The 27602-nt window shown below is 34.8% G+C and overlaps 1 protein-coding gene across 7 annotated transcripts in view; it reads left to right on the top strand.

Annotated features, from left to right (window-relative positions):
* Positions 1-27602, top strand: part of WDR7 (WD repeat domain 7) — a 375177-nt gene that overhangs the window by 189076 nt on the left and 158499 nt on the right. For 6 of the 7 annotated variants that reach the window (XM_089895232.1, XM_089895231.1, XM_089895230.1 and 3 more), the window contains one exon: positions 21945-22166. The exons of the other annotated variant lie outside the window; for it this stretch is intronic. In XM_089895232.1, coding sequence (XP_089751358.1) covers positions 21945-22166 — 222 coding nt within the window. The remainder of the gene's footprint in view (positions 1-21944; positions 22167-27602) is intronic. 7 annotated transcript variants of the gene reach the window in all.

Here is a 27602-nt window from a genome sequence, read left to right on the forward strand (position 1 = left end):
CAGCATGAAACATTACACACATTCAGACACACATAAATACATATGGATTGGAAGCACTAAATCTTATATACATACTCAGACACACATATATACATATAAATATGATCATATGCACATACATACGTGTGTGTGTGTGCATGTGCATGCACCCTGGGGTACCCTAGAATGCATTCTGAGGGTGTAAGGGGTAAAAGATGTATAAAGTGACAATCACACAAAGCCTTTTAATGCTACTGTGAGCCTTTGCCCTAAGTGTGGGAGCGTAGAGGACAGGCCAGCCAACACCTGCCATTTCAGGTTGGACTTGAAAGTCTGTGTAAAGATTTGTCAGAAGAAAAAGGTAGGAAAGGGGACTTCCCCTCTTAGAGTCTCTCAGGCTCCTTTTTTGTCTCCTAAAGTTGAGTAGGTTTTTCCCAGGGTTCTATGCTCAGTCCTCTTTTCTCTCTCCTTTTCCTTGGTAAGGTCAGCGGGTCCCACAGCATCACTTAACACCTGACCAGGAGTAACTTCCAGCTTTCTCTCCAGAGCTCATCTCTCTGCAGAGCTCTGCAGGCTTTTATTTTCACCTGCTTGCCAGATTTCACCTCGATATCCTTAAGAGACTTTAAACTCAGTTATGTTTAAAATGAGCTGATTTTTATTAATGGCACCCTTCACCCAGATTTGAAACCTTAAAATGATGTTTGACTCTTCACCCCCTTGTGCCTCTTAGCTCCATTAGACCCAGATGCACACCACAGAGTTTTTTATTGTTTCACATCTCTTCCAAGTTCACTGCCACTACCCTAGTGTGTAGCTTTCAGTATCTGTTGTCTCTCATATCTCAGATCTCTTAAATGGCCAGTTGCTGGATTGCTCATCCTAATAACCACCATGTGATTCTAACTTTTTCACTGCCTTTCCATTGCTTTTAGAATATAATTGAATCTCCTTAGCTTGGTATTCAAGACCTCTGTATTCTAAAACTACTTCACATTCTAGGCTCAGCTCCCATTTATTGCTTTCATGATCTCTATCTGGGACCAAAGCAAACTGGTTCCAGTTTCCTATGTGTGACCAGAGCTCTTCTGGTTGTGTGCTTTATTCATTAATTCAACAAATATTTATTAAGCATCTGTGTGCCAGGCATTGTTCTAGGCCCTTCATCAACATCCGTGAACAAAATGACAGAAATCTCAATCCCTATCCTCACTCATCTGACCTTCTAGCAGGGAGAGGAGGTTAGGGAGAGGGCAATAAATATAAGAAATTAATATATTTTATAGTACATTAGCAGGTGGTAGGTACCAGGGGAGAAAACAGAGCAGGATAGAGGGTGGGGGAATAAAGAGGGAGGCTGGAGGGGGAGAATGTGATGGTGTTTGAAAATAGGCCTCTAGTTCTGCTATAGTTTCTTATTCTTTAGTCCCCCCACCCTGCCATTTCTTCTTGTCAAATCCACATGGATTTGGGGATCTCTCTCCAGTGGCACCTCCTCTGTGAGGCCTGCCCTTATCCCAGCTGAGGTCAACTTCCCTAAGTATCCATGACTTTCTCATTGTTGTTGCCCTTGCTTAGTGACAAGTATAGTTTCTTCCTTGGGTTTCTCAATTATTTGTTAATTCATCTTTGCTTTCCTATTAAGAGCTGAGATATTTGAAGAAAGGGTTTGTTATACTGACTTTTATGGTTTCTTCAGGGTAGTGGTTAACAGCACTGGCTTTAGAGTCTGCCTGGATTTGCATCCTGGCTCCATCACTTACTAGCTGTGGGACCTGGGCGACTTTCTCGAGCTCTGTGCCTCAGCTTCCTGATCTCTGATCTCTCTGTCTCAAGTGGATTGTTTTCTGCCTGGTTTTCTATGTCATTCTCTGTTTGTCTTTTACATTATCACACTTTCTAAATTGTGGTTATTTGTGTGTTTGCCTTCCTTCCCTGAATGTAAGTTGCAGGGAGGTAGAGAGCATTGTCTTTGTTCCCTGTTTGTCCCCCTCCCACTTGAAATGAGTAGATGTCTGTATGAGTAATGTGAAGGTGTTTGGAACACCTTGTGTCCTGTATATTTATATAGGATTAGGGTTAGGGAAGATACACAAATATACTAGGAGATGGACAGTGAACATTTAGGACCATTGAATACAAATCCTTTGTTCATACTTCTTAATGATGAAGAGAAAGAATATCCCCTTTCCCATGGTTTCTACTTTGTCGTAATCTGTTTCCCTTAGAAATCATATAGGCATTCTCTCCTTTAGCATCTTTATGTTTATGGTTTTGGTAGCATCGATTTTTTGTAAGGAATAACCTGTACCTGATTATAAGATATTTTGCGAATCTAAATGCAAAAAAACAAATAGTATTTTATAATAATGGATGAGAGAAGAGAGAAGGAGAAAGGGTTTTAACACTCTTCTATTGAATTTCAGCCCCTGAACGTGTGGTAGTTCCTGGAATGATGGTAGTCAGTACTGATTCCCAAGCCCGTCGCCTCTGCTGACTGGAAATATAGAGTGATGGGTCCAGGCTTCCAAGAATATGTGACTGTCCCTGAGGGAATACTAAAATTAACCCGTATTCTATCCAAATTCTTATAAACCATTAATACTTTATAACCATTAATCTCCATATTATTTCCCTATGTAAATTAACCCTGAGTGTATGGTTTAATATATTTACTGTTGAAGGTCTAACGTGTAAAAAGAACTATAGCACATTTCAGCCAAAGCAAAATGGTTCAGTTTTACCATCCCTAAAGTTGATCTATGTTTACATCTGTTTATAACATCTGAGCATCCCCCCACCCCCCATCGACCTAATGCTTCAGTGCTCTCTTCTAATACAAAAATCAATATACGCATCCAGCACTCATGAGTAACCCTGTGATAATGAACAGAACACATGCCATTGAAAAAAATAATTTCAGGAAAAAGCTGATTAGGATTGTGCTCAGCCACAGTCTTTTTACAAAATAGATGTTACGCAGTATTAGGAATATAATAATCCTTTTAATTTGATTCTACCATTTTCTTGAGAAATCCTCAATATTAAAATGATATGTTTTGGTGTTCTTTTCCCTTACCCAATTAATGATGCAGTTTAATCTAAGGAATTCTAATTAAGTTGTTTTAAACCTTTGACTTAATTCAATTCTATAATTCTGTTTCTGGCTCTCTTTTTTTTTTTTTTTTTTTTTACATCTTTATCGGAGTGTAATTGCTTTACAATGGTGTGTTAGTTTCTGCTTTATAACAAAGTGAATCAGTTATACATATACACATGTCCCCATATCTCTTCCCTCTTGCCTCTCCCTCCCTCCCACCCTCCCTATCCCACCCCTCTAGGTGGTCACAAAGCACCGAGCTGATCTCCCTGTGCTATGCGGCTGGCTCTCTTTTCTGATGAACATTTATAATGTGAACATTTATAAAGGAGTGTTTATGTTCTGAATAGTCTATTTGATATCAAATAATGCATGAGAATATTTCATGATAACAAGTGTATCTTTTAAAACAGGAAATCTTTATTTTCCTAGAAATACAGTTGTTCTATTTTTAAGCCATGTTGTATTGCTAATTTTCCATTTCACAGAATTTTTACATTAAAAAACAAAATATGCTTTAAAATATGACTGCTTTAGACCTTTGCAAACACATCAACTTTTTATGCAAAATAGGGAATATACAATTCAGATTATTCACTCTTTTACTAATCTCTGATGGTTGCACTTTGATAAATAAATAGATCATCTAGGATTCAATAGGCCAATTGCAGCATATAATAGCTATTCAGAGGCAATTAAACTGCCTTTTTTCATGCCGGTGTGTGAGCTGCCCTTTACAACCTTCAACTTGATTCGTGGTGATTCAAAATTAACTTAAAAGTCTTGTTTGCTGACAGCTTAAAGCTTAATTGACTGAAAGCCAAATAGAGTGTGTTCTGTATTCAGCACTAAGGCTATTGATAAAGCCGTGTGTAAATTGCGCATGGTGAAAGACAGCGATTGGGCCTCCTGTTCTTGTATTAGTCCACAACTTAGCATTGCTGCACAGTCAGAATTGCTTTGTCAAGTCTTTTATCACACCAGGTTAACTCTCTCTGGAGCTCCTCCGGCAGCCGAGCAGTCCAGTACTGAGCTTCTACGATACAGTGGGGCCTGTGATAATTCTGTTACTTATTTGTGGTTTCATTTTTTTTCTTTAATATAGTATTGGCCTTTCATTTCTGAACAGGACTGTCGGTAGCGTATTTCAAGAACCTACTGATTTTCTGTATTTGTCACTTTGGGAAAGAGCAGGGTGTTTAGGTTTAGGGGTTTTGAAAAATATTTTGAGAAAAACAAGTATCATAATATTGATGTACCTCTCTTATGAAAATTAAATCTAGCCATTTTGAACATTTAATTAGGCTAAGGAATGCATGCTTAATAGTCTCGAGTATAATGTGACTGTTACCTTACACTAACAATTACACCGTCGGATTCTTTCAATACTTTTACACAAAAAATATATCAGGGATTATAGGTGCCTTATAGAGATGTACATTTCTTATTTTTAAATTGATCCTTAAGAAGTAAATGAGGTGGATTATTAATATATACTAGTATATTCTATAAAATTTCATAGTTATACCTTTTTCCAAATAAACCTAAGTAGATCCAGTTGTATAGGAGAAGATAATTTGCATATAAGTATGCATTAACAAAGAATGAAAAATTTAGAAGCAAAGCTAAAACAGTTCTCAGAAGCACTTTACTGTTGTCAGCTATTACGTTTATATATCTTGGAACTCTGTATGCTTTATTTTGAAGATTTTGATCTGGTATTTAATAACTTAGCAATGTGAGTTTACCATGTAATCTGTTTTGAAGATATTTCATAAGTAGCAATTAAGTTTTAAGTTTGTCTTTTTGGATTAATTCTTTGTACAGTGACATTTAAATATGTTTGTCATGAACTCTCCCTTCTATTTTTTATTTCTTATCTTAATTTTATACAGTCAACTCTTAGATTCAATAAGCAGATTCCCTACCTTTTATGAAATTTTTTTCATTTACCTTATGTTGTCTACATTAGTTAAATATTTGAAATGTGATAAAGCTGAAATTGCCTATTTTATGTCCTTACATTTTAGTGTAGTTGTTTTAGTGTTTAGGACATTCAAATGAAAAATATAAAATAAAATCCAGTTTTGATAATGATTTTGTTGGAAGTAATGCATATAATAATGAAAATGTCTTTTCATTATTGTGTATATCAGATTATACATGATGGCATTGAAAATATATTCTGCATCTTAAACATTTGCTTGCAAAAAGGTCTTTTTAATTTCTGTATCTTTTCTTTTTACTTTAACAGAAGACTTAAAATTATATATTGCTATCTCTTAATGATATTCTGGTAACCATAGCTATCTAATTTTACTTGCCTTCCAATTGATTTCCAATAAGAGCGTAGTCTATTCATAAAGAATCAGGATAAGTTGCAACTTAGTTTCAAAATGACTATAATTTAAAATAGTGTTACTCCTATATACTTTTCAATAAAATGGTAATCATGCTTCAAAATGTAAAATCCAGAAGAGTACCGGTTTTATTGAAGTTTCACCTATACCCAGTGAGATTTGAAAGTCAAGAATGAATTGCTTTTATTGATCATGTTTTTGTATTAACAGTTAATCTAACATATTTTTAAAGGCATGAATTATTTGAAAACAGCATTTTGTTTATTTTTCATAACATAGTTGTTTAGTATATACAAAACAATTGTATTGTTAGGAAGGGCAAATAAAGTCCCTTTTCTTATTTTTACCTTAAAAAAAAAAGGCTAAATTTAATTGTAGAGATAATAAATCAATTTTGTTTTAAAGTAATTAAACGATTGTAATGATGAAAAAGCAAAACTTATTACTTAAAATTTAGTGTAGCATAAATGTTGATTGGTATAAATAGATGGTATAAATATTGATTCTGCAGTCAGTAAGAGATTAGCAGTGAGAGATTCGTGGTACACATTCTGAAAGGGATGAAAGCACTTTGTCAGGCTTTGCTGACTTTGCCAGCACTGTTTTGTAGATTAAAAAATGAGAACTTACCTGAGGTTCTAAAAGAGTTTACCTGTTTCAAGGAGGGTGAGGTCAAAGTCAAGTTCAGTGGTACAAATTTTGTAGATGATACATTTTAAAAAATACTACATTTTCTGGCAAATTGTTATAATTGCAAAACTTTATATTTTTATTAATTTATTGCAAAACTGTTTTTAGATTTCTTTGACATTCAGGGCTCTTCTAGGAAAGTGTGACTAATTTATATTCACAATATTGATGCTAACTTTGGATATTCTCCCTTTCTCTTTTTATCTGCACATTATACCTTTACATAAGTTGATGTTTTAGTTTTACTTTTTGTTTTTGCATTTTTCCAAAGTTTCTCCTTTTTATAATGACTGGACTGTTACTTGTTTGTAGTTAACTGATTGCTCAGTGTAACTTTCAAAGTACCTTAACAAGTGAAAAAGAATGGCAATTTTATATTCTATGGTATATTGAAAGTATATTTCAATGCTGCATGTAAGGGAAAATTTGGCCATTAAAAATCATCTGTGATGAGATTTGGTTTTATATTACCTTCTTTAATTTCAGTGTTTTATACATTGAAATATAATATTGTGATATTACATTTACCAAACTCTCCAAGCAATATTACACTTGTTTGTATCTCAGCAATTGAAACTTTATTTTGGGGTATTGATAGAAACATGAAAAAGTCATAGATCAAATGGGCTGATAATTAAAAGACTAGAAAGTTTCTATTACAGTTTATATTTGTACTATGTGTATTTGGCATTTTAAAGTACCTAAAGTATCTATTAAGCTAAAAGAATATTTTTGTTTAGTTATCTGAATACTCGGGAGATATCAAATGTCATCCAGTTAAATAAAAAATGTTCATATAATATCATGACTCTCATTTAGGTTGAAATCTGTATAAAAATTGAAAGTGATAAGTTGTAAAACTGTAGATGAGATCATAAGTATCTGGCCAAATATATATATACATATATATATTTTTTTTTTTTTTTTTTTTTTTTGTGGTACGCGGGCCTCTCACCGTTGTGGCCTGGCCCGTTGCGGAGCACAGGCTCCGGACGCGCAGGCTCAGTGGCCACAGCCCACGGGCCCAGCCGCTCCACGGCATGTGGGATCCTCCCGGACTGGGGCATGAACCTGCGCTCCCTGCACCGGCAGGCGGACTCCCAACCACTGCGCCACCAGGGAAGCCCTGGCCATATATTTTTATTTGAGCTATTTTAAAAAATGAGAATGAATTAATGTCTTTCAGAAATGACATTTTCATTAATATTAGCTTGAAATTGAGAGGATTAGTTTAATAGCGTACAAGAAATAACTTGTATAAGTACAGAGAAAATTACCCTGACCATCAAATTTATGCTAAAGTCCAGTAGCATTACTAAATAATATCATTCTATATTATTTACTCAATCTTTCAGGTAATAGAAAGAAGATAAATATATCCTAATTTTATCTCTACCTCATGATATCTAAAATAATGCAGGGCCCATTATAGTTGATACTCTGCAATTGAGATGATCATATATTGAAAGAGATATGAATAGCACTGATAAAAGAAGCATTATTTTAAAATACTTTCAGGATCAAAGCCAAGATTACTTCCTGATGAATTCTCTGTTGTGATTAACTTAATTTTATGTGATGGTGAATTATATATGATGCTGAATGCTAGGAAAGACATCAGATTTTATTTGGATAGATCAGACAGGAAAGCATTGATAGTAACTCTGTGGGTTATGCCATGTTATCCAAAAGAGGCTGATCACTATATTGATGTCCTTTTTACTAATCATTTGAATAAATCGCCCTCTAATCTAATGGTAAATATGTATTAATATTTGGGAGTATTTTTAGATAAGACAATGCATGGTTAAACAGAGTGGTTGAGACATCCCTGAGTGCTAATGAGTACTTACTTGGTAGTCTATACTAATGCTTTAGTGGATGCTGAACAAGTTTAGATGTTAAGCTTTTTAGGAAGAGTGAATGATGGCTAATGATTACTTAATGACAGATCTCTGGACTGAAAGGCATTTAGCACTCAAAGTATACTGCAAAGCCTGTTTCTGAAAGCTTCAGACAGGTTTATTTGGTCTCACCTTGAATAGAACAGTGCTGTATTGATTTCATTGGTGTGGATTTAAACACACTATTGGCTTAGAATAGCACTAGTACGCAGTAGAAAATGATTGTCTTAACCCTTATGGAGACCCTAAGCTATTCTCTGATATCACGACACGAGCTTTGGAAATGATCACGAACTTATTTGCAATATTTGGCGTTTAGTATGTGAGTTTGGAAAATATCTGTGCACGTGAGCTTATAGTAGACATTAACTGACATGGAGGCTTATGTAGAGGTAACTAAAACTTAAAGTTATATTTTTAATTAGTGTTTTCCTCCATATACTGAGCATAAACATTATTACTATTCAGAAACCAAATATTAAAATAATCTGCTATTCAACAGGGTAACAGTTGCTTAGTACTTTGTATTTTTTCAGTATGCTTCAATATGCCATATATATATATATATTCCAGATAAAATCCAATTTAATGTAGTTGCTCCATACGCTTAATAGAATAGCTTCCCCCAACTTTTTACATGTGTTATAGACAGCCCCAGTGGAAAATAAATATAGCATCATTAGATACTATAGACTAAAACTTATTTTGACTTTTTTTCTAATTATAAATATTGTTTTCTTGTTAACTTTTTAAGAAATGTTTTGAATTATGCAGCATTTGAATATACCTAATGTAGATTTATCTTGGAGTAGGTGTCAAATATTAACTAGTTTCTATGCAACAAAACGCTAACTTAACAGTCTTTGAAGATTCTAGAGCTCGAGCTAGAATGATGTTACCATGAGTGCCCACTCTCTTTGTGCCCTTCACCTTGTCACTTGAACAATTAACCTACTTGACCTTCTTTATCTATAAAATATGGGTAGGTTCGGTTTGAAGAGCTCTGTGATCCCCTTTTCCTCTAAAATTCTGAAATTTCCCACTAACAGTCATCTAATCTTGGACCTAGGAGATGTTTTACACATGCTACTTCTGGTGTGTTTTCTTTTCCTCTTAAATTCTTAATGGTTTATCTGTTTTTGTAAAAGAATTTGGAAAGTGATTGTAGTAGCATATAATTATGTCATTATAACAATATTTTGTAGAAATCAAAAACATTGTATAAAATATTAGAAAAATTATTCAATTTTTCTTTTGCTGATAGGAGAAACAGTTTTATTTGAGAAAAATTGTAAGCCTAAAACATCAATATACATGTATTTTCTAGGTTTTTACATATGGAAGTATCTGTCTTAATAAAAGATGAATTAAGATAAGAGAAGATTATAAAGCTATCTCTTCACAACTCCTGAGTAACCTAATGATTTGAGCAAGTCGGGCAGAATTTTGAGGAAATGATTATATATTGTCATGAAACAGGAGCGGATTTTTTTAAAAACCAGTCTTTTAAAATAGCATGACTTCTTAAAAACCTGAGTATCTGATCACATAGATGCATAGGTAAACATTAAATTTTGCTCTCAGTGTTCAGTTAAGGAGTGGTAGCTTTTCCCAATCCATAGTTGTAACTAATCAATGACTTCCATATCTGGGATGCCTAGGTGTATATGCTTAGCTCTTTTCAGTTAAACGTTGGAAGGATTTTGTAAAAATTCAAGGCTCAAAGGCTGTTTTAGTTTGATATGTGCAAGATAGGTAACTCAGATCCAAATTACAAGTAGAATTAACTAATTAATAGGAAATCACATAAAACAGTTACATGCTTATTTGAGAAGGTACATAATAAAAGAAATCATGTAAACAGAAAAAAGGTCTGTGACCAAAGCATTTGCCAAATGACAACTAGAGTCAATTTGATAGACTAGTTATCCCCGTCACAAAATGAGGAAATGTAAAATAATTTTTAAATTGTCTATAATAATCTAAAAGGCACATAATTCATATGTAGCTTAAAAAATGATGAAAGCATAAAAGTGTAAAGAGATCAGAAATGAAAGTCCTCTGTAGCTATCTAAGCAATTCAGGTTTTCTTTTTCTTCAAGGCTCTCTGAAGCAACGTAGAAATCTCCTTGAAAAAAATGGGCTAATATGTCATTTGTACACATGTGTATTCCTTTGGCTATAGATGGTCTACTTTTTCTGTAGGTTTGGGCTAACAATGAGTATACTCTTAACAGTTTGAGGCTGTGACTTATTTTGTCAATGGCTTTTAGACTGTTAGCACAAATGCTTAGTTAACTTGTGCTTATTTGCTTTTTTCTTTTTCAAAGCTTTGCTTTTTTGATCACTTATTAATATGATTAGTAAATTAAAAGTCGAAGATGTCTCTGACCTTTTTATTTCTCCTTTAAATTTCTTTACTTATCTCTTTCTCTTCTTATTTTATTTCTCCTTTAAATTTAAAAATATTTTTCCTTAAAATTTTGATATTTAGTTGTTAGGAATTGTATGTTAATCTACATCAAATTTTACTAACACACAGGATGCTTTAAGAAAAGATAAAATCTTCTGTATTTCTGCTACATTTCTGCTAAATGTGGACTAGGTTATTAAAGTCTTTACTATAAAACTTTACTTTTGGCTTAACCACCACAACTTTTCCTAGATCTGTTACTTCAAAGGTGTGGCCATTAATTCCCAAGATATTATGTTACCCCTGACTATGCATTCATTACGCCTGCTTAACACTTACAGTGAAGAAGGCAGAAGAAAAAATAACATGTGAATAAGAAGATTATTTCTCAAAATTGTAGAAATGTTATAAAGTAACTTACTGAGAAAAATAAAAGCAAGAAATCCCTTAGAAGTTCAAATTTACTTTAAACAAACATTTTAAAAAATGGTAACTTTCAGTTACCTGTCATTGTTTCATTATTGTGACCAAATGTATATTTAATTCAAAACTATGAATACTACAAATACTTCTTATAAATGAACAGATGTACATGTTAACTTCTTAAAGGTAGAACAAGGCAGTTATCCCTTTTCATCTGGTTTTATATCACTGAGTTGATAGAAATTACCTAGATGAAAATATTTTTCAAGTGAGTCCAGTAAATGATTTGTCATTTTATGAATAAAAGTGACCTCAGGTGTAACAGTTTATTTCTCCGTGTGCTGTAACGCACAGGTATAAAATCTTCATAGAGTGTATTCTAAGAGTCCACCAAATGTTAAGTCTCATGTGTTCCATTTGATCTTTTAAAGAAACACATCATCGTGTCTATTTCAGTATTGTAAGTAAATCTCATTGCAGAAATTGCCTTTTTCTGAACATTAACTGTATGAAAAAAATTGAGAATTATTTGCTATGCTTTCAGATTTATATAATTTTACAAGCCACTAACCACTATTTCTGAAATATTTATTTCCTCATGAAAAAGCTAATAATGGTCTTCTTAATGTTAAAACTCGTGGTTTTTAAAACTTGACCTGTATCTCGGATTCACCCTTGAAAGGTAAAGTGAACCAAGAATTGAACATTATTCTTGATAATTATTAGCTACAAGATTCCTGATTACATAGATGCCTTAGATAGATATTTGGAATTTTTAAAATCCAGTTTTCTTCCAAACTGAGAATGTTCACACTAAAAGGAAAAGGAAAAGGAAAAAATTGGATTTTTTTGATGGTCAGGTAGAGAATAAGGAGAAAAATAAGATAATGCAGATCGTGGAAAATGGGTGTAGAACTTGTCTGTGTTAAGAATAAGAAATTGTTACAAGAACTGCTCTAAAAACATACAAGTTGCTCTTAAAGCTTAAGGTTTCTAATTTTCAAAATAATTGACATACCCCTAAGACAGTGATAATATTAAATTCCCTTTGCAAAAGAGCATCATTTTGAAGTGTTCATTTCTTCTGCTTTTATCTGATTTTGTAGAAAATAGATGTGAGGTATTTTCTGAAATGCACACACACACACAATACATCTGTGTGCGAGAGGCATTATTTTAAAATGGCTTAATCAGCAGCCGTAGAAAGATGTATGCATTTGCAGAACCTATTATGGTCCAGCAGGGGGCCATCGAGCATGCATACAAATTAATAGCATGTTTGTTTACTTCAGTTTTCAAGTCGGGGTGCGGGGCGGTGGGGCGGTGGCGTGTGGATAGAGCAGCAGCACCAAAAACAGCAAAAGCCTCATACGTTTGGGGAGCAGCTTCCATGTGCCCCGTCAGTAGGTGTGAGGAAAGCACTGGCAGATGTGTCACAAAGCAACTAAAAAATATTTTTAACGCAGTGGAGGGAACGCTTATGCTGACGGCGGAGTGAGAGTATTCCACACAACATATACTAGCTTTGGTAATAATATGAGAGTTTAGAAATAAATGTTGAAGTTCCCCATGATTGTCATTTTTAATCAGTACATCTGTTTTTCCCAAGGAGGTAGAGAGGAAGATTCAAAAACTTCCATGTTTTATTTTATTTTATTTACATCAGAAACACAGGTAGAAATTTACATGTTGGCCATATAACCATCTGCCATTTTATTGTTTTTCCATATTATCAAAATTTATTTGCCACATTTTGTAAAAAATGGAAGATTTTTCAGTGTTCTAAGTTGTGTCAACAAAAGTGAAAATAATATAATATTCATATAAAAGCACGTGGCTTAAGAAAAGGAACTTAATTACATAAGTTTTCAACGGCATAGACTCAGATTCTCTTTGTGAGCTTATGAAACCTGCATTCACCACCAAAGAGAGTGACATCTTTGAGTTCTTTTTCACATGCTGATTGTCACCAATCTATGTCTTTTTATGTTTCCATTTAACAAATTCATCTTTGAAGTATTCAACTGCAAACTGTGGTATATTGGAAACTTAAATCTAATTAGTGGAATACTATACCATTTTAAGACCAAATTGTCTTAAAAATAAATTAATATCAAAAGATTTTTCCTTTTTTTAAATATTGTGTTTTTTAAAATACATTTATTTATTTTTATTTATTTTTTTGGCTGCATTGGGTCTTCGTGGCTGTGAGTGGGCTTTCTCAAGTTGCAGTGAGCGGGGGGCTACTCTTTGCTGCAGTGCACGGGCTTCTCATTGCGGTGGCTTCTCTTGTTGTGGAGCACGGAGTCTAGGTGCGCGGGCTTCAGTAGTTGTGGCACAGGGGCTCAGTAGTTGTGGCTCACGGGCTCTAGAGAGCAGGCTCAGTAGTTGTGGTGTGCGGGCTTAGTCGCTCCGTGGCATGTGGGATCTTCCTGGGCCAGGGCTCGAACCCGTGTCCCTTGCATTGGCAGGCGGATTCTTAACCACTGTGCCACCAGGGAAGTCCTTAACTATTGTTAATAAAGCTTATTTGGAAGATTACAATTACATATGGAGTAAAATTTGACATTTTTATGGCATTGTACTTTATCCAGTCTTAAGCAACCCTAAGAGTAGCAGCCAGTAGGTATGGGGAATGCTCCGGCTAAACATGTGGAAACAATTTATTTACAACTGTGAAAATGCCACCGAGGGCCAACATTTTTCTCATTATGATTTAAAACATAGATTTTAAAATTTCAAAAATACGCTTCTAGCTCAGGGTATCAAGACACTAAAGCTAAGAATGTTGTATACTTAATGTGTGTGCATATAATTATGTACACCAGTGTGTATATGTATTTGTAAAATTAATGTTTTTGATTAGCACAGTATAATTATTTAAAAGGCATATCTTAAAAATAAATTAATATTCCATTAGCCAACTAGGTATATTAATTTAGATAGTAGTCAGTCAGAAGTAAGTAGAAATTATTTTTATTAAAGTACATCTAAGAAACAATTAGAACTCAACTCACATTTGAAGATCTAATTTCTTTTAGGTACTCCTGTTGTTTAAGTTCCGAAATGTATTAAAATATATTTTCATTTGACATATTTCACTGTCCTGTACTATTTAAACTCATCTTTACCTAATATACAATTTTATATATGTTTTTCATAATATCTGCTGATAATACCCCATCACATTTAAAATGTCAATGGGGCTGAGAAAAGAGAAACAGATAAAAATGAAAATTTGGAAGAATATTTTACTGGTCTGAAAAAAGAAAGAAATTTTTTGTACTTTTATTGGCTAATATTTGTAGAGCTTCACACTGTAAATAGTAAATCATGTGTCTTAATTCTGAAAGTTCCCTTGTCTTTAAGATTGCCTGTGTTAACAAAGTTCACTTTGCTAAATTTACTTTTGTTCTTTAATAATTAATCATAACCTAATATTAGCAGACACACTTTACTGCACATAAAAGAGTTGTAAAGAACTACAGTAGAAACTATTTTCTAGCTTAATCCAAATTATTATTTTAAGTAGTCTTTACATGCTGCCCTTTGAATAGTTTTCTGCTGTGAGATCTTGCAACTTACTTTTTCCCAGTCATTCCTATAAAGTCTTACAAAGCCAGTTATTTAATAATATATTAACACATATACCTATTAACTACGAATTGTATTTTTTGCTTTGCTAGGCAGCTCATAGTAAAAGCAATTTATTTTTCTATTATATAGTTCCAAAACATATTGTTAAATAATGAAAGTGAAGAAAAAGCATTTAAAATTGTACTTCCATTTTACTATAATAAATAGATATTTCTGAATTTTGAGAGTGATGTTTTAGAGTATATTGAAATTTATATCAAATGCAGGAAATATTTGTATCATTATGAGTGTCTCTTGGACTCTATTATTGCCAGGAATTTCTAGCATAAAGTTGGTGTGCTAAAATTAATCTGAATGTAATGTTTTGGTTTTAAAAACCCTAATGATAATGCTTGTAATACAGTTTTAAATATAGTTATAATCTCGAAGTGAATTGTGATGGACTTTACATCATTTCATCAATTTTTACTAGAATTATAGACATTGTAACATAGATAAGTCAGCTATAAAAAGCATTCTGATACTGAATCCTAAACAAAGAATCAAATTTTTGATGGCAATATTTCCAGGTCAAATCACCCAATTCTTAAAGTATATTCTCAGAGTAGTAATTGGTGGAATATTCTTCTCTAAGGTTTTAATACCTAATACAATAACAGAGCTCCATCAATATATGGCTAATAGCAGATATAAAGTATCTGCTGGTAGGCCATCTCTCATAAAACCGCCCTTAGCCTTAATTCAAATCCATTGATTCCTATTCCAGTTAAAACTGAAGAACTTAATATGTCTTTTAATCCTTTTATTGTAAGCTAGGATAAAATTAATTTTACCCTGGAACTGCACAAAGCCAATTAACATGATCTTTAGAGTTATTTAGTAAAGTGCTTCAAACTGTTAAATTTATCTTGACCTCTTGGTTGCACTCTCTGACTGCTTTTTAAATGAAGTAATCAATATCTCGCAGCCCTTTAAATAGCTTAAACTTCTCAAACATTTTACCTGTGTTCTAGTTAAGCTGTAAGTAAAGGATTTACTCCTGCTCCTGGAAAGCTAGGGTCATTTATGCTAAATCTAAAGACAATTATGTACTTTTGAGGAACACTGTATGAATTAAATGGTTGTTTTAATAAAATCAAAGGCTCATATTTTGTTTAAAGTAACCCAATAATGAGGAAACATTATTTTCACACAGAACAAGTATTCTGTCTGCAACTTCAAATTTAGAACATTTATGTCCTTTACCATTGCAGGTAGCTTCTGTTTTCCACACAGGGCTAGTTGAAGGTATTAATTTTCTTACTGTGATAGGGTGATCAACCTTCCTGTCAGGAAAATGGATCTCCGTGTCACCCTTTAGCATGATTAAATGGAGGCATGTCTCTGTGAAAAAACACCAAATTTTCATGAGATGAATGAAACTGTAGAAAGATATACTTTTGCAGAATTATCTTATTTTTAATATCTCAGAATCTCCTATTTGGTTGTCAGCTTATTTGTAGGAAAACATTGCAGCTAATTGTGTATATCTTGTATTATTTAGGAGAAAACACAGGCGAAGCCAATAATTTAAAATGTTTCCAAATTTGAAAAAAAATAAAGAATCAGAAATTGCTGTGTTGTTGTTAGAATAGTAGCAGGGATGGGCATCTGTCACCTTATACATTTACTAATCAGTCAGTGTCTCTTTTAGGGGATCCTTTTCTCGTTCTTACTTCTTTCCATGTTAACAAAGAGCTGTCATCTTTTCAGCCCTGAGCATTGATAAAAATTACATACCATAGAATTTCAGCATCAGTAGTGTTCATAGCCAGTTGGACAGTGTTCTTATGAGCTTGTGCACATGCCAAACTTTAAGTTACACCAAGAGATGTACTTGACAGCTAATTAAGATTTCATATTTTGGCCACTTAGCTGAGGGCACCTGTTATGATTCTTTCTATTAGCTTAAGAATAAAATTTACAAATGGCAGTTTTAAAGAACATTATTAAAACTTCCCTAAAGTCTTAATTCCTTCCCAGGAAGTGGGAGTTAGGACAAGATTGAGGTAATTAAACAAAAGGAACATAGAGGAGGAGGGGGACCAGGCTGGAGGTGGAGCTCTCCAAATGCCCCTGTTGTTTAATTTCCTACTGGAAGCAGCCCATGTGTGCTCCGTGCCCCCTCCCCCTTCGAGCATGGCTGTTGCAGAGGCTGACCGGCTGGGGTCAATGCCTTGCCTATTGATCAGTATCCCTGCAGTCCCTTGCTCCAGCAGCTGCTTCATTGGCTTCTTTCAGGGCCTGCTTCAGTACATTAGAATAGAAATCCATAACCAGAGCTGTGCTCATCCAAGCAGGGGAAGAAACTAAATTAAATGGTATAAAACAATCTTGGATCAGGAGTTTGTGCCAATTCATCTTGATCTAAGATGTCACACCGGGCTCTCTGTCTGAGCACCTGGGCTAGAGGCAGCCATAGTGAAAATAGATGGAGCTGCGATCATTCATTTGTCAGCTAAGGAGCAAGGCAGCGGTTAGCAATTCCCCTCTGCAGAGGTCAGCTGACAGAACAATCAGTGCAACTGCAGAATAGAGCTTTCCTTTGAACTATTGTTATGGAGCATGCTCTTGCTGAGACAAGGGGGGAGGGGAGCTTGGTTGGCTTCCTGTTTCAAGAAGACTATGTAAAGAATAAAATATGTACTACATGAATCTAGATGTAGTCGCCCAGAGCTCTTACTCCTTGTGTCTGTTCCTGTACAGAAATAAAGTTGGTTTTAAATGCATGTGCTGAGGTATAGATTATCAAACTGTTAAATATCACTTTGTCTAGAATTAGGGTCTGTTTTCATCCTTCTAAACACAGAGGCAGTGATTATTGATTTTTCTTCCTTTTTAGTATGGTTAAGCTTTTAGGGTGTTTTCCCCCTTCGGTTACTATAAACTATCACAGATCAGTGTCATACTTTGAATCTGTACTCACGTGTACATGCTAATACTTTTACTAACATTTCCTCTTTGTCTTTAAAAAGTTAGAAAAAATATCCGTGAAGAGACAGAAATGCATACTATGGTATCAGATTGGAAGAGATGTCTTATGTAACTGAAATATTCTTAAACATTTTAATTGAGGCTTTTTACAAGAAATGTTAATCCATGAAATATGACTTATGACTTTGGAAGCTATAAAATAATTTTATAACATTGGGGGAACATTATTAGAAAGTTGTCTGCATGTGATTTGAAATACACCAAACACAATAAAGCAAATTAGGAAAATAATAGCTAAAATTTTACATGAAAGAATTAGAATATTTTTAAAGATGGACCTATTTTCTGTTGTCTCATTTCAGATTTTGTCTTTCTATACATGCTTTAAAACTAATGGCAATTTTCCTAAACTAACTTTTTTTTTTAAACAATAAAATGTGACATGCAGAAGCTAAGAAACTATAGCAACAACAAGAGCAAATCTTTTTCGTTCTCAATCGCACCAAAATTTTCTTGGAATCCAAATAAACAGTAACTACTCTTTGATGTTACCACCTCAGCTTCCTAGATAACTAATCTCCCATTTTTCCTTAAGTGCTTTAATGCCACTTTTTTACTCAGTGATTCCTTTCCACCTCTTAACATCTTTGTAATATCTTTCCATTTCCATTTCTTAGATTCAGCTGGGTCTTCTTGCCCACATCCTATTCTGTCTCTCAGCACAACTAAATAAATGGAATTTAAGTATACTAAGAAGCCTTGTGCTCTAGGTTTTTTTTTTTTAATTTGGCTTCTGGAAGGGCCAGACCTACCTCTCTTGCAAGGGTTTTAAAAATTTTGTTTTACTTTTGTTTTAGTTAATGAGGATTTTTTAAAGGATTCAGAGCATGACACCAAATATCTTTCTGTAGTGTTTCTATCAACTACCCAGACCTCACCAGGATCTGGAAGCCATCCACTTCTCTGCATCTCCTATTTAACATCCCAACACCAAACCAACCTGAATCTCTCACTTTCATTTCTACAATACCCTGTTTATTGCTCATCTCATTTCCAGCATTCTTCGTACACGCTCAGAGTGTTTTTCTAACACCCTAAATTCCGTTGTTCAAAGGGTTGAACAATGCGAATATGACCAGTAGAGTCATCTATGATTTGCCCCTTTCCTGACTGTCGCCTCATGTTCTACCATTCCCTTCTTGCTCGTAGCATTCCAGCCCCGTGGCCTACTCTTGCAATAGAAATCAACAAATTCTTTGTTTTAGGTTCTTACACGTACTGTTCTCTTAGACCATAAAGTTCTCATTGATTTTTCACCTTTACATTTCTAATTCCTGTTTAGTTGCCTCTAAATTCAATGAGGACAGGGACTTTGCTTTTCTTATCCCTATTAATTCATCTTAATTCATCCCGTGTCAATTCATTAGTTCATATTTGCATAATGCCATGCACACACTCCATCTTTGGTCCTTATATGCTGAATGACTGAGTAGCTGATGGAATGAATCGTGAATTCTGCCACCACTGGTGCTCCACCGCCGGTCACCACTTGACCATTGCATGAGCCGTCTTTTGCTTCTACTTGACACCAGTCTTGCTTTACCTCACAGTCCCCCTCCCATACTACTGCTATCATGAGCTTTCTGACAATAAATCTCAAGTAACCAGCTTATACAGAATTGTTCAGTGGCTTTCCATTAGCCTAAAGTTAAAAGTCTTCAGCTTGCTGTACCAAGGCCTCTTGTTTTAGTACCTATTTAGCTTCCCCTTTTGTCATTCCCTGCCTTACTTGCAGTAGTATAGAATGACAAAAGGAAAAAAAGAAACAAACGAAGAGACAAAATAAAACATCTAAAAGTATTCCGAGGCCCCTGCTGCTAATTTCTTGGTTGGCATACTGCTCTGAGGACCCTTCACTGTATTGATTTAATTAATGTATAGAACAATGGATTGAAAGAAGCCAGAAAAGCTGGATGGGTTAATATTAGAAAGAGCAGAAAGCTGACCTCCAATCAAGATGGCTTCAGAAGTTCACTTTTGAAATCCCTCTGTACCAAATGTATAGCTATGATGGATTAAATATACAAATAGAAAACCAACAAGGCATAACTAGGCTCAAGAAAGATAGATATCGTTGTGGACAAGTAATGGAATAGAAATGCAGTGATCTGGACTAAAACCAATAGTTGCTTTCCAGAAGCAGGCTTTGGCTCCTATGAGCAAAGAGGACTTAAAATATGCAATGAATAGAGCTTAAGGCCAGGAGCTAGTTTATGGCTTCCTCGGTTCCTGGAAGGACATGGAAAGAATATGAATACATTGCTATTCGGTTAAAATTGAGGTTGTATTATTAAAGGAGTAGAGGAAAATGGGTGCTCACTATGTGACTTGTACTGTTAACCATAATAGAAAATAATGAAAAGAAGTGAGCTGTGTTCAATCTGGGAACCTAGAAATAAAGCAAAGAGAAAGAGAGAACAGAGAGAAAACCTAAAGGAAGTGGGAGAAATAATAAAAACAACAGCAGAAATTAGTGAAATAGAAAGCTGAAACAGTAAGATCAAAACCACAGTATTTTTGGAAATCTGATAAAATATATATTTCTAGAAAAACTGATTAAGAAAGGCATGAAAAATAATATTAGAGAAGGCACAAGGAAATAATACTTAAAAGGATTCATAGCAACTGATACCATTGAGATTTTTAAATCATAGAGAACACTCTAAATAACTTCAGACCAATACATTTAAAAACTTAGATGAAATGGGTAATTCTAAAACTATAAGCTATCCAAAATGATTCAAGAAGAAACAGAAAATCAAATAACTAAGTATTACAGAAAATGAATTCATAATAAAAAAAGATTCCTTCTTCCACCCTTGCACCTTCCCTGCCCCTGCATCCCCTACTCCCTGACTCGAGAAGGGGAGCATCCTGAGACACAGGCCCTGGTCATTTTAGAGGAGAATTGTCATCTAACTTCAAGAATCCTTTAACTGTTTTCAAAGAATTGGGGAGTGAAAGTTAACCCAGTTTTGGAGGCTTGTATTATATTGCTACCAAGACCCAACAAGAATAGTACATGAAAAGAAAATCATAGTTCAATCTTGCCTATGGACATAAACTCAAAAAACTCTATTAGCAAATTTAGTTCAGAGTCTGTCTATTGGCCTATTTACCTACCTACCTATCTATCTATTGATCTCCATTCATCCATGTTCTCTGAGTTTACCCCTGGAATGCAAGCATAGTTCAAGGCCAGAAAATATACATTTCATGTAACATTGATATGGTTATATAATAGATAGATATAGATATAGATATAATAGATAGATTAAAAGTATTTGATAAGGTCAGGATCATAGTGACCTCTAGGGCAAGAGGGAGGCATAGTAAAGTCAAGACACAATCCATGGTAGGCTTTAGTTATATCCACATTAATTAATTACTTTTAAAAATCTGCAAGCACCTATGGAAAACATTAAGATTTTATAAAGTTACTTGTATACATGTATATTTCATGATATTCTTTATATATTCTCAATGTAATTCTTTTGATGTTTGTGATATCGTATAATAAATGTCAAACAAAAAAATAAAAGGTAGACCACTTACAGAAACAAGTAGAACTAGAAAAGGGTAGGACTGAGCAAAAGACCAAATCTTGGGAGCATTTGGGAGAATGAATGAGGTGTAGTTACCTTAGAGAAAGGCTGGGAAAGTAAATTTTAAGAAGTAGTGTTGTGTGTTAAGAATGTAATTCCCCATTACCTAGTTACTGATACTTTAATAAAGATTTCAAATTGTTCTCCATTATGTTTTGGGTGTCATGCTGGTATTTCTTCTGCATATGAAATTATACTGAGCTTTGCCCAGGTTGTGAGTACTTCTTCAAACGGTGGGTTGGGCTTCTGCATTCTGGTCCATCTGGACAAAATATTCATCCTTTGCCTTCATCTTGTTGTCCATCTCTCTTATTTCCTGGCAAACTTCCACTTATCTTTTGAGTTTTAAATTCAGCATTTCCTCCTTTGTGGACAGGCTCTCCTTTTGTATGTACTAGTGAGCTTCTTGAGAACCTGGACTACTTATTTTCCCGTTTGCAATTCCCTGGCCCAGAGTAGGTGCTCGATAAATATTTGTAAAGTTAGTGGGCAAATTAATAAATGAGTTAGCAATTTTTTCTTAAAAACAGCTTTATTTAGGTATGATTTATATTCCATAAAATTCATCCTTTAAAATGTAGAATCCAGCGATTCTTAGTATATTTGGAGTTGTGCAGATATCATAATGTAATTTTATAAGTTTTTCATCTCAAAAACCTAGTACCCATTAGCCATCATTAACCATTTCATCCAATTTCATTCTTTTGCACATGGAAAACCAGTTGTTCCAGTGCCATTTGTTGAAAAGCCTGTTCATTCCTGAGTGACCAATCTGGAATGTGTTTCTTATCATATGTACTGATAGTCTTTTAATTTCTATTCTTATGTTTTGGTTTTCAGGTTGCTTATCAAGTGTCCCACAAATGAAAAAAATTTCCACATCTTATGAGGAAAGACGAAAGCAAGCTACTGCTATTGTTTTACTAGGAGTAATAGGAGCTGAATTTGGTGCAGAAATTGAACCTCCTAAACTGCTGACCAGACCTCGAAGCTCTAGTCAAATTCCTGAGGGATTTGGTTTGACTAGTGGTGGATCCAACTACTCACTGGCCAGACATACTTGTAAGTTAAAAATTCCTAATGCCGATCTATTGCTTCTCAGTACATATTACCTGTTAACAAAATCTCAGAATATTGAACATATCCTGAGTTTTAGCTCAGATAGAATGCTTAAATGACATTGGAAAGCAGCACAATCTATTTGGCACATTACCCTGTAGTTATAGTTCTGGGACTTCTTTTTAAAAGTTAAAACATGGTCTTTTAAATGCTTTTCTTAAAATAACACATTTCTGAGCTTTGTGTTTCCACATTTTGGTCAAGACTTTAGCCAAAACTTCTAACTTCTAAAATAATTTCTGAAAAACTATGCATCTTGTCCTGAATGTGATTTGAAAAGTCAGGGGTGGAAAACCAATTTTTTATTTTTTAAAAAGTGTGTGTGTGTGTGTGTGTGTGTGTGTGTGTGTGTGTGTGTGTGTGTATGTGTGTATAAATATATATATATGTATTTTAAAGAATGTGAATGAGGAACTACGAATTACTTCTGTAATTTAAAAAGTATTCCAATAAAATTATTCCAATAATGACTAAAAAATTACATTCAGAGCTCAAAGGGTTTGTGTCATATTGCTACTTTTGGTTCTGTGGTTGGTATGTTAATAATAGGTAAGGGTATTTTATAATGAGGTCTTTTGGTCCTTTAGTGTCAGAACTCCCTTAGGTAAGGACAGAATGTACCTACCATATTGCAGAATCATTTCTAACAAATGTGCCATCTTAACTACCAAATATAATCCTACCGATTATATCAAGATATTCTTTGTAGCATAAATTGCAATGTGTTCTTTTGGGGTTTTGGCTTTTAAGCAAGGGGAAAAGATATAGGCTACTTTGTTAGTTATGACAGCAGAGAAGTTCACTAGATCATTGTCACATACTTTTCCGGAGAAACCAGGGAACCATATTGGCGGCTTTATTATTAAAGCCCTCCTACAGACTTAGCGGCCTGCCTATCCTCCCTCCCCACCAGACCCCAACCCCTTTTTAGATTCTTAATCCAACAAATACGTATTAGTGGTTGGTAATCTCTTGATCTCTGTTTGACATTGAGAATCAGGGAGTAATAATAGGAATACCACCACCAACAATAATAAAGCAACCACATAATTCTTTTGAGCATGATTTTAAGCTCTTTACATGCACTAACTCACTTAATCCTCACAATAACCCTATCAAGTGGGCTGTTCCTCAATTATTTCCATTTTACACGTAAGGCTAATTGAGCACAGAGAGGTTTCGTTAACCTGGCTGAGATCCTTCCTCCAGGAAATGGCAGTTTTTGTCTTAACACAGGCTGTTGGTTCTAGAGCTCATGCTTTTGACCATTGTGTAAACTGCTACTGCTCAGTGGTTTCTGGTGGAAAAGGGTTTAATGACTAACATGTGCTATTAGTTTATAATTTAAAAATTTATTTTCTGTCTCTTCGTTTGATCATCAAAATAGAAATGAAGATTTCTTCAAAGTAGCTCAGCCAAAATGTAGTAAAACCTGAATTTGAACTCAAGCTTCTTGCGACCTGAAAACCCACACTCTTCCCATTTTCCCCCCGGGCACGTCCACTTCCGCTCTCCTGCAGAGGCCTCTTCATCTTTTCCCAGGTTCTTCAGGTTCCCTGTTTTCCATTCATAAAACCCTGCTCAAATCTCACCTTCTCTACCAAGGGCTCTTTAATGGGCCCAACCTTTCCGTGTCACTCCAGATAGCCTAGGACTTATACAGAGAGAGCCTTATTTAGAATCTTGACAGAATACTAGAGGTTAGTGAAACCTTGACATGATTTAGTCCAGTGGCTTTCAAACTTTTTTGCTCACCATCTCTCTAATGAGTATCAAGAAATGTCTAATCCCTTGCACATTTTTATATTGACAGCTAAAACTTTTTTTTAACATCTTTATTGGAGTATAATTGCTTTACAATGGTGTGTTAGTTTCTGCTTTATAACAAAGTGAATCAGCTATACGTATACATATACCCCCATATCTCCTCCCTCTTGCGTCTCCCTCCCACCCTCCTTATCCCACCCCTCTAGGTGGTCACAAAGCACCGAGCTGATCTCCCTGTGCTATGCAGCTACTTCCCACTAGCTATCTATTTTACATTTGGTAGTGTATATATGTCCATGCCACTCTCTCACTTTGTCTCAGCTGACCCTTGTCCCTCTCCATGTCCTCAAGTCCATTCTCTATGTCTGTGTCTTTATTTCTGTCCTGCCCCTAGGTTCGTCAGAACCTTTTTTTTTTTAGATTTCATACATATGTGTTAGCATATGGTATTTGTTTTTCCCTTTCTGACTGACTTCATTCTGTATGACAGACTCTAGGTCCATCCACCTCACTACAAATAACTCAATTTCATTTCCTTTTATGGCTGAGTAATATTCCATAGTATATATGTGCCACATCTTCTTTATCCGTTCATCTGTTGATGGACGCTTAGGTTGCTTCCATGTCCTGGCTATTGTAAACAGAGCTGTAGTGAACATTGTGGTACATGACTCTTTTCGAATTATGGTTTTCTCGGGTATATGCCCATTAGTGGGATTGCTGGGTTGTATGGTAGTTCCATTTTTAGTTTTTTAAGAAACCTCCATACCGTTCTCCATAGTGTGACAGCTAAAACTTTTTAATAGTAAGTTTAAACATTTGCAAAAGATATAATTTTGAGGATATTGTGAATATTGACATTTAAAAATAAAACTATTGTTCTTTTAAATATATTCAGTAGAATATTCGGCATAACTGTTTGATACCCATAATCATCCATTAAAAAAACTGCATGACAGACTTTCCTTTAAATGTCAGAAATCTTACATCCTTGATTATTTTCCTTGAAGAGAGAAAATTTCTACCCTCACAGTTTTAGTGAAGGTGTTAATTTGCATATTTACCATCCCGAAATCAATTCCTTTAAACTAACTTTGCCTTAAAACTACGTGTGCTTACAAAACTATGTGTTCCTTGAAAAGTTTTAAGATGCTCCCTTTTGAAGGGATTACTTATTTTGAAGGCTACTGATTTAGTCCAACATGTTTTATATAATATTTCAACAGCATTCATTTGTATTTTATATTTTCCTGCAAGGAAAGTAAACATAAATGTTGTTTCTCTGGAATTTTCATATAGCTTATTAGTATCTGTATATAAATGTAGGAACATCATAAATTAATGAATGGCTGACTGATTTTCATCCAAGCCATTGGATGGTTGCTAGGCAGATTAGTTTACACCACATTATCTTAGTTATCTAGACTAATACTGTTATCGTCTGTTTTCTAACCACAGTTTATCTTTATATGAAATTCTGATATTCATGAATTTGCTTCTGTAGGTCTTTTCTTTTGACTTATAGTTTCATCTGCAAATTGTTACTGCTGTAACTAGAAAAAGAGGAAATGGGTTAGTTGAAAAGAGGCAATTTTTAAAAAGCTATAGCACAGTAGAAATAGAGATTTTTCAAAGAAGCCCTAGGAATTGATAAAAGAACCAAAGGGTCTTAGTACTGCTCTCTGGTTTATTAAAATTCAGGGAGCTGAACTACAGTAAAGGGGTCCCGAAGCCTATTTCTGACATGATGGAAACCCTGGGCTGAGCTGTGCTATGGAGGGACTTTTGCCTGGGGCTACCTCAACTTTCCCAGGCAAGGGAAATAAAATTTACCCAAACATTTAAAATAGTGAAGCCTTTTGGAATCAAGTTTGTTCTTTGAGCACTTTGGATAAAGAATATAGATGTAGATAGGGCAGAAGGTAATGTTTCTTAGCAAATAATATTTATAATTCATTGTAACAAAAGACAGATTCTGAGAGGTTTCTTAGCAAGCAGAAATCGTATATAAAAATGAATAATATAGTACCTATTGGAACAAGTTCAAAATGTATAAAATGTCCGTGTTATTTTCCTCTTATTATGGTTGCCCTATTTTATTTTAATAATTTTAAAGTATTTTCAAGATCTCCTGAGTTTCTTTTTTTTGTTTGTTTGTTTGTTTTGTTTTTTTGCGGTACGCGGACCTCTCACTGTTGTGGCCTCTCCCGTTGCGGAGCACAGGCTTCGGACGCGCAGGCTCAGCGGCCGTGGCTCACAGGCCCAGCCGCTCCGTGGCATGTGGAATCTTCCCGGACCGGAGCACGAACCCGTGTCCCCTGCATCGGCAGGCGGACTCTCACCCACTGTGCCACCAGGGAAGCCCCTGAGTTTCTTTTAACTTCCATCCCATTGTCCTTTTTTTCCCTCAAAGGTCTTAGATTCCTTGGTGGTAGACTTGCATACCACAGGGATTTTTAAGAATTGGGATGTCTTGATTAAACTTATGTTTATCAGTTTAAATCTTGCTCTCTTTTTAAAAAATTTTTTTGATTATTTGAAATCTATAGATAGTTTATTTTATTTTTAAAATTTTTTGGCTGTGCCATGTGGGATCTTAGTTCCCCGACCAGGGATTGAACCCATGCCCCCTGCATTGGGAGCAAGGAGTCCCAACCACTGGACCACCAGGGAAGTCCCACATCTTGCTCTCTTGATTGGAAACAGTCAGATGTCTAAATGTTCTGTGTGTTACTTGGGCTCTTTTCAATGAGTTCTGTGTAATATTAACCTGCTATAATGTTAACCTGCCAGAAGTTACTGTATGTATCGCTATGGTATTTGTTTATGTGGCATTTAGAATGTCTTACCATTAAATATTTAGTCTTTATGGCATCCTGTTGAATGAGATAATAATTATTATCCTCATTCTGAGATAAGGCCATTAAGATACAATATTTTTTGAAGTTTAATTGCTGGAGTTCTAGCGTTCCTCGTAAAGCCATTCTGTGAAAACTCATAATGTAGTCAAATTCCAATCATCCATATTGATGGGGAGGGCGGGGAGAGACACTGATGCCTAATTCAAAAGTCATACATAGTTTTATAATACATTTTATACTTATGTTGGAATATATATGAATCTTTTGTGGGTGTTACATTTTACATAAAGTGTCAAAATCACATATTGAAGACAAAGCTGAAGGACTCTGGAGATTAAGAGGCCTAGACCAGGCTACTCTGTGACCTTGTACTCTTGGGAAGCAAAGCGACCCTCTGGGTTGCAGTTTCCTCTTGTATAAAAGAAAGAGCAGGAACTGTTCTGTCTTTAAAGCCCCTTTCGGTCCAATTAGTCTCTGCTTCTGAAGTGAAATGGAAAACATCCCAGGAAATTTCCCTTCTTCATCTTCCCAGTTTCCTCTCCATGTAGGGATGGATGCTTTCTTGTGTCTCATCAACTCAACTTCAATAGGGACCTTCCTTAATTTTTATTCCAATCCACAAATGAAGCATTGTTAGAATATCTTAGGGACTTATTTATAATGTTACCTTCTAGGTCTTTTGGTTCATTCTTTCATTTGGTCTCTTCTCATTTTATAATTGTGGAATGATGCTGGCGCATCTGTAGTAGAT

The sequence above is a fragment of the Delphinapterus leucas genome, chromosome 14 (genome assembly GCF_059928025.1).
Source record: "Delphinapterus leucas isolate spDelLeu-1000000601 "Yukka" chromosome 14, BTC_Dleu_Yukka2, whole genome shotgun sequence".
NCBI lineage: Eukaryota > Metazoa > Chordata > Mammalia > Artiodactyla > Monodontidae > Delphinapterus > Delphinapterus leucas.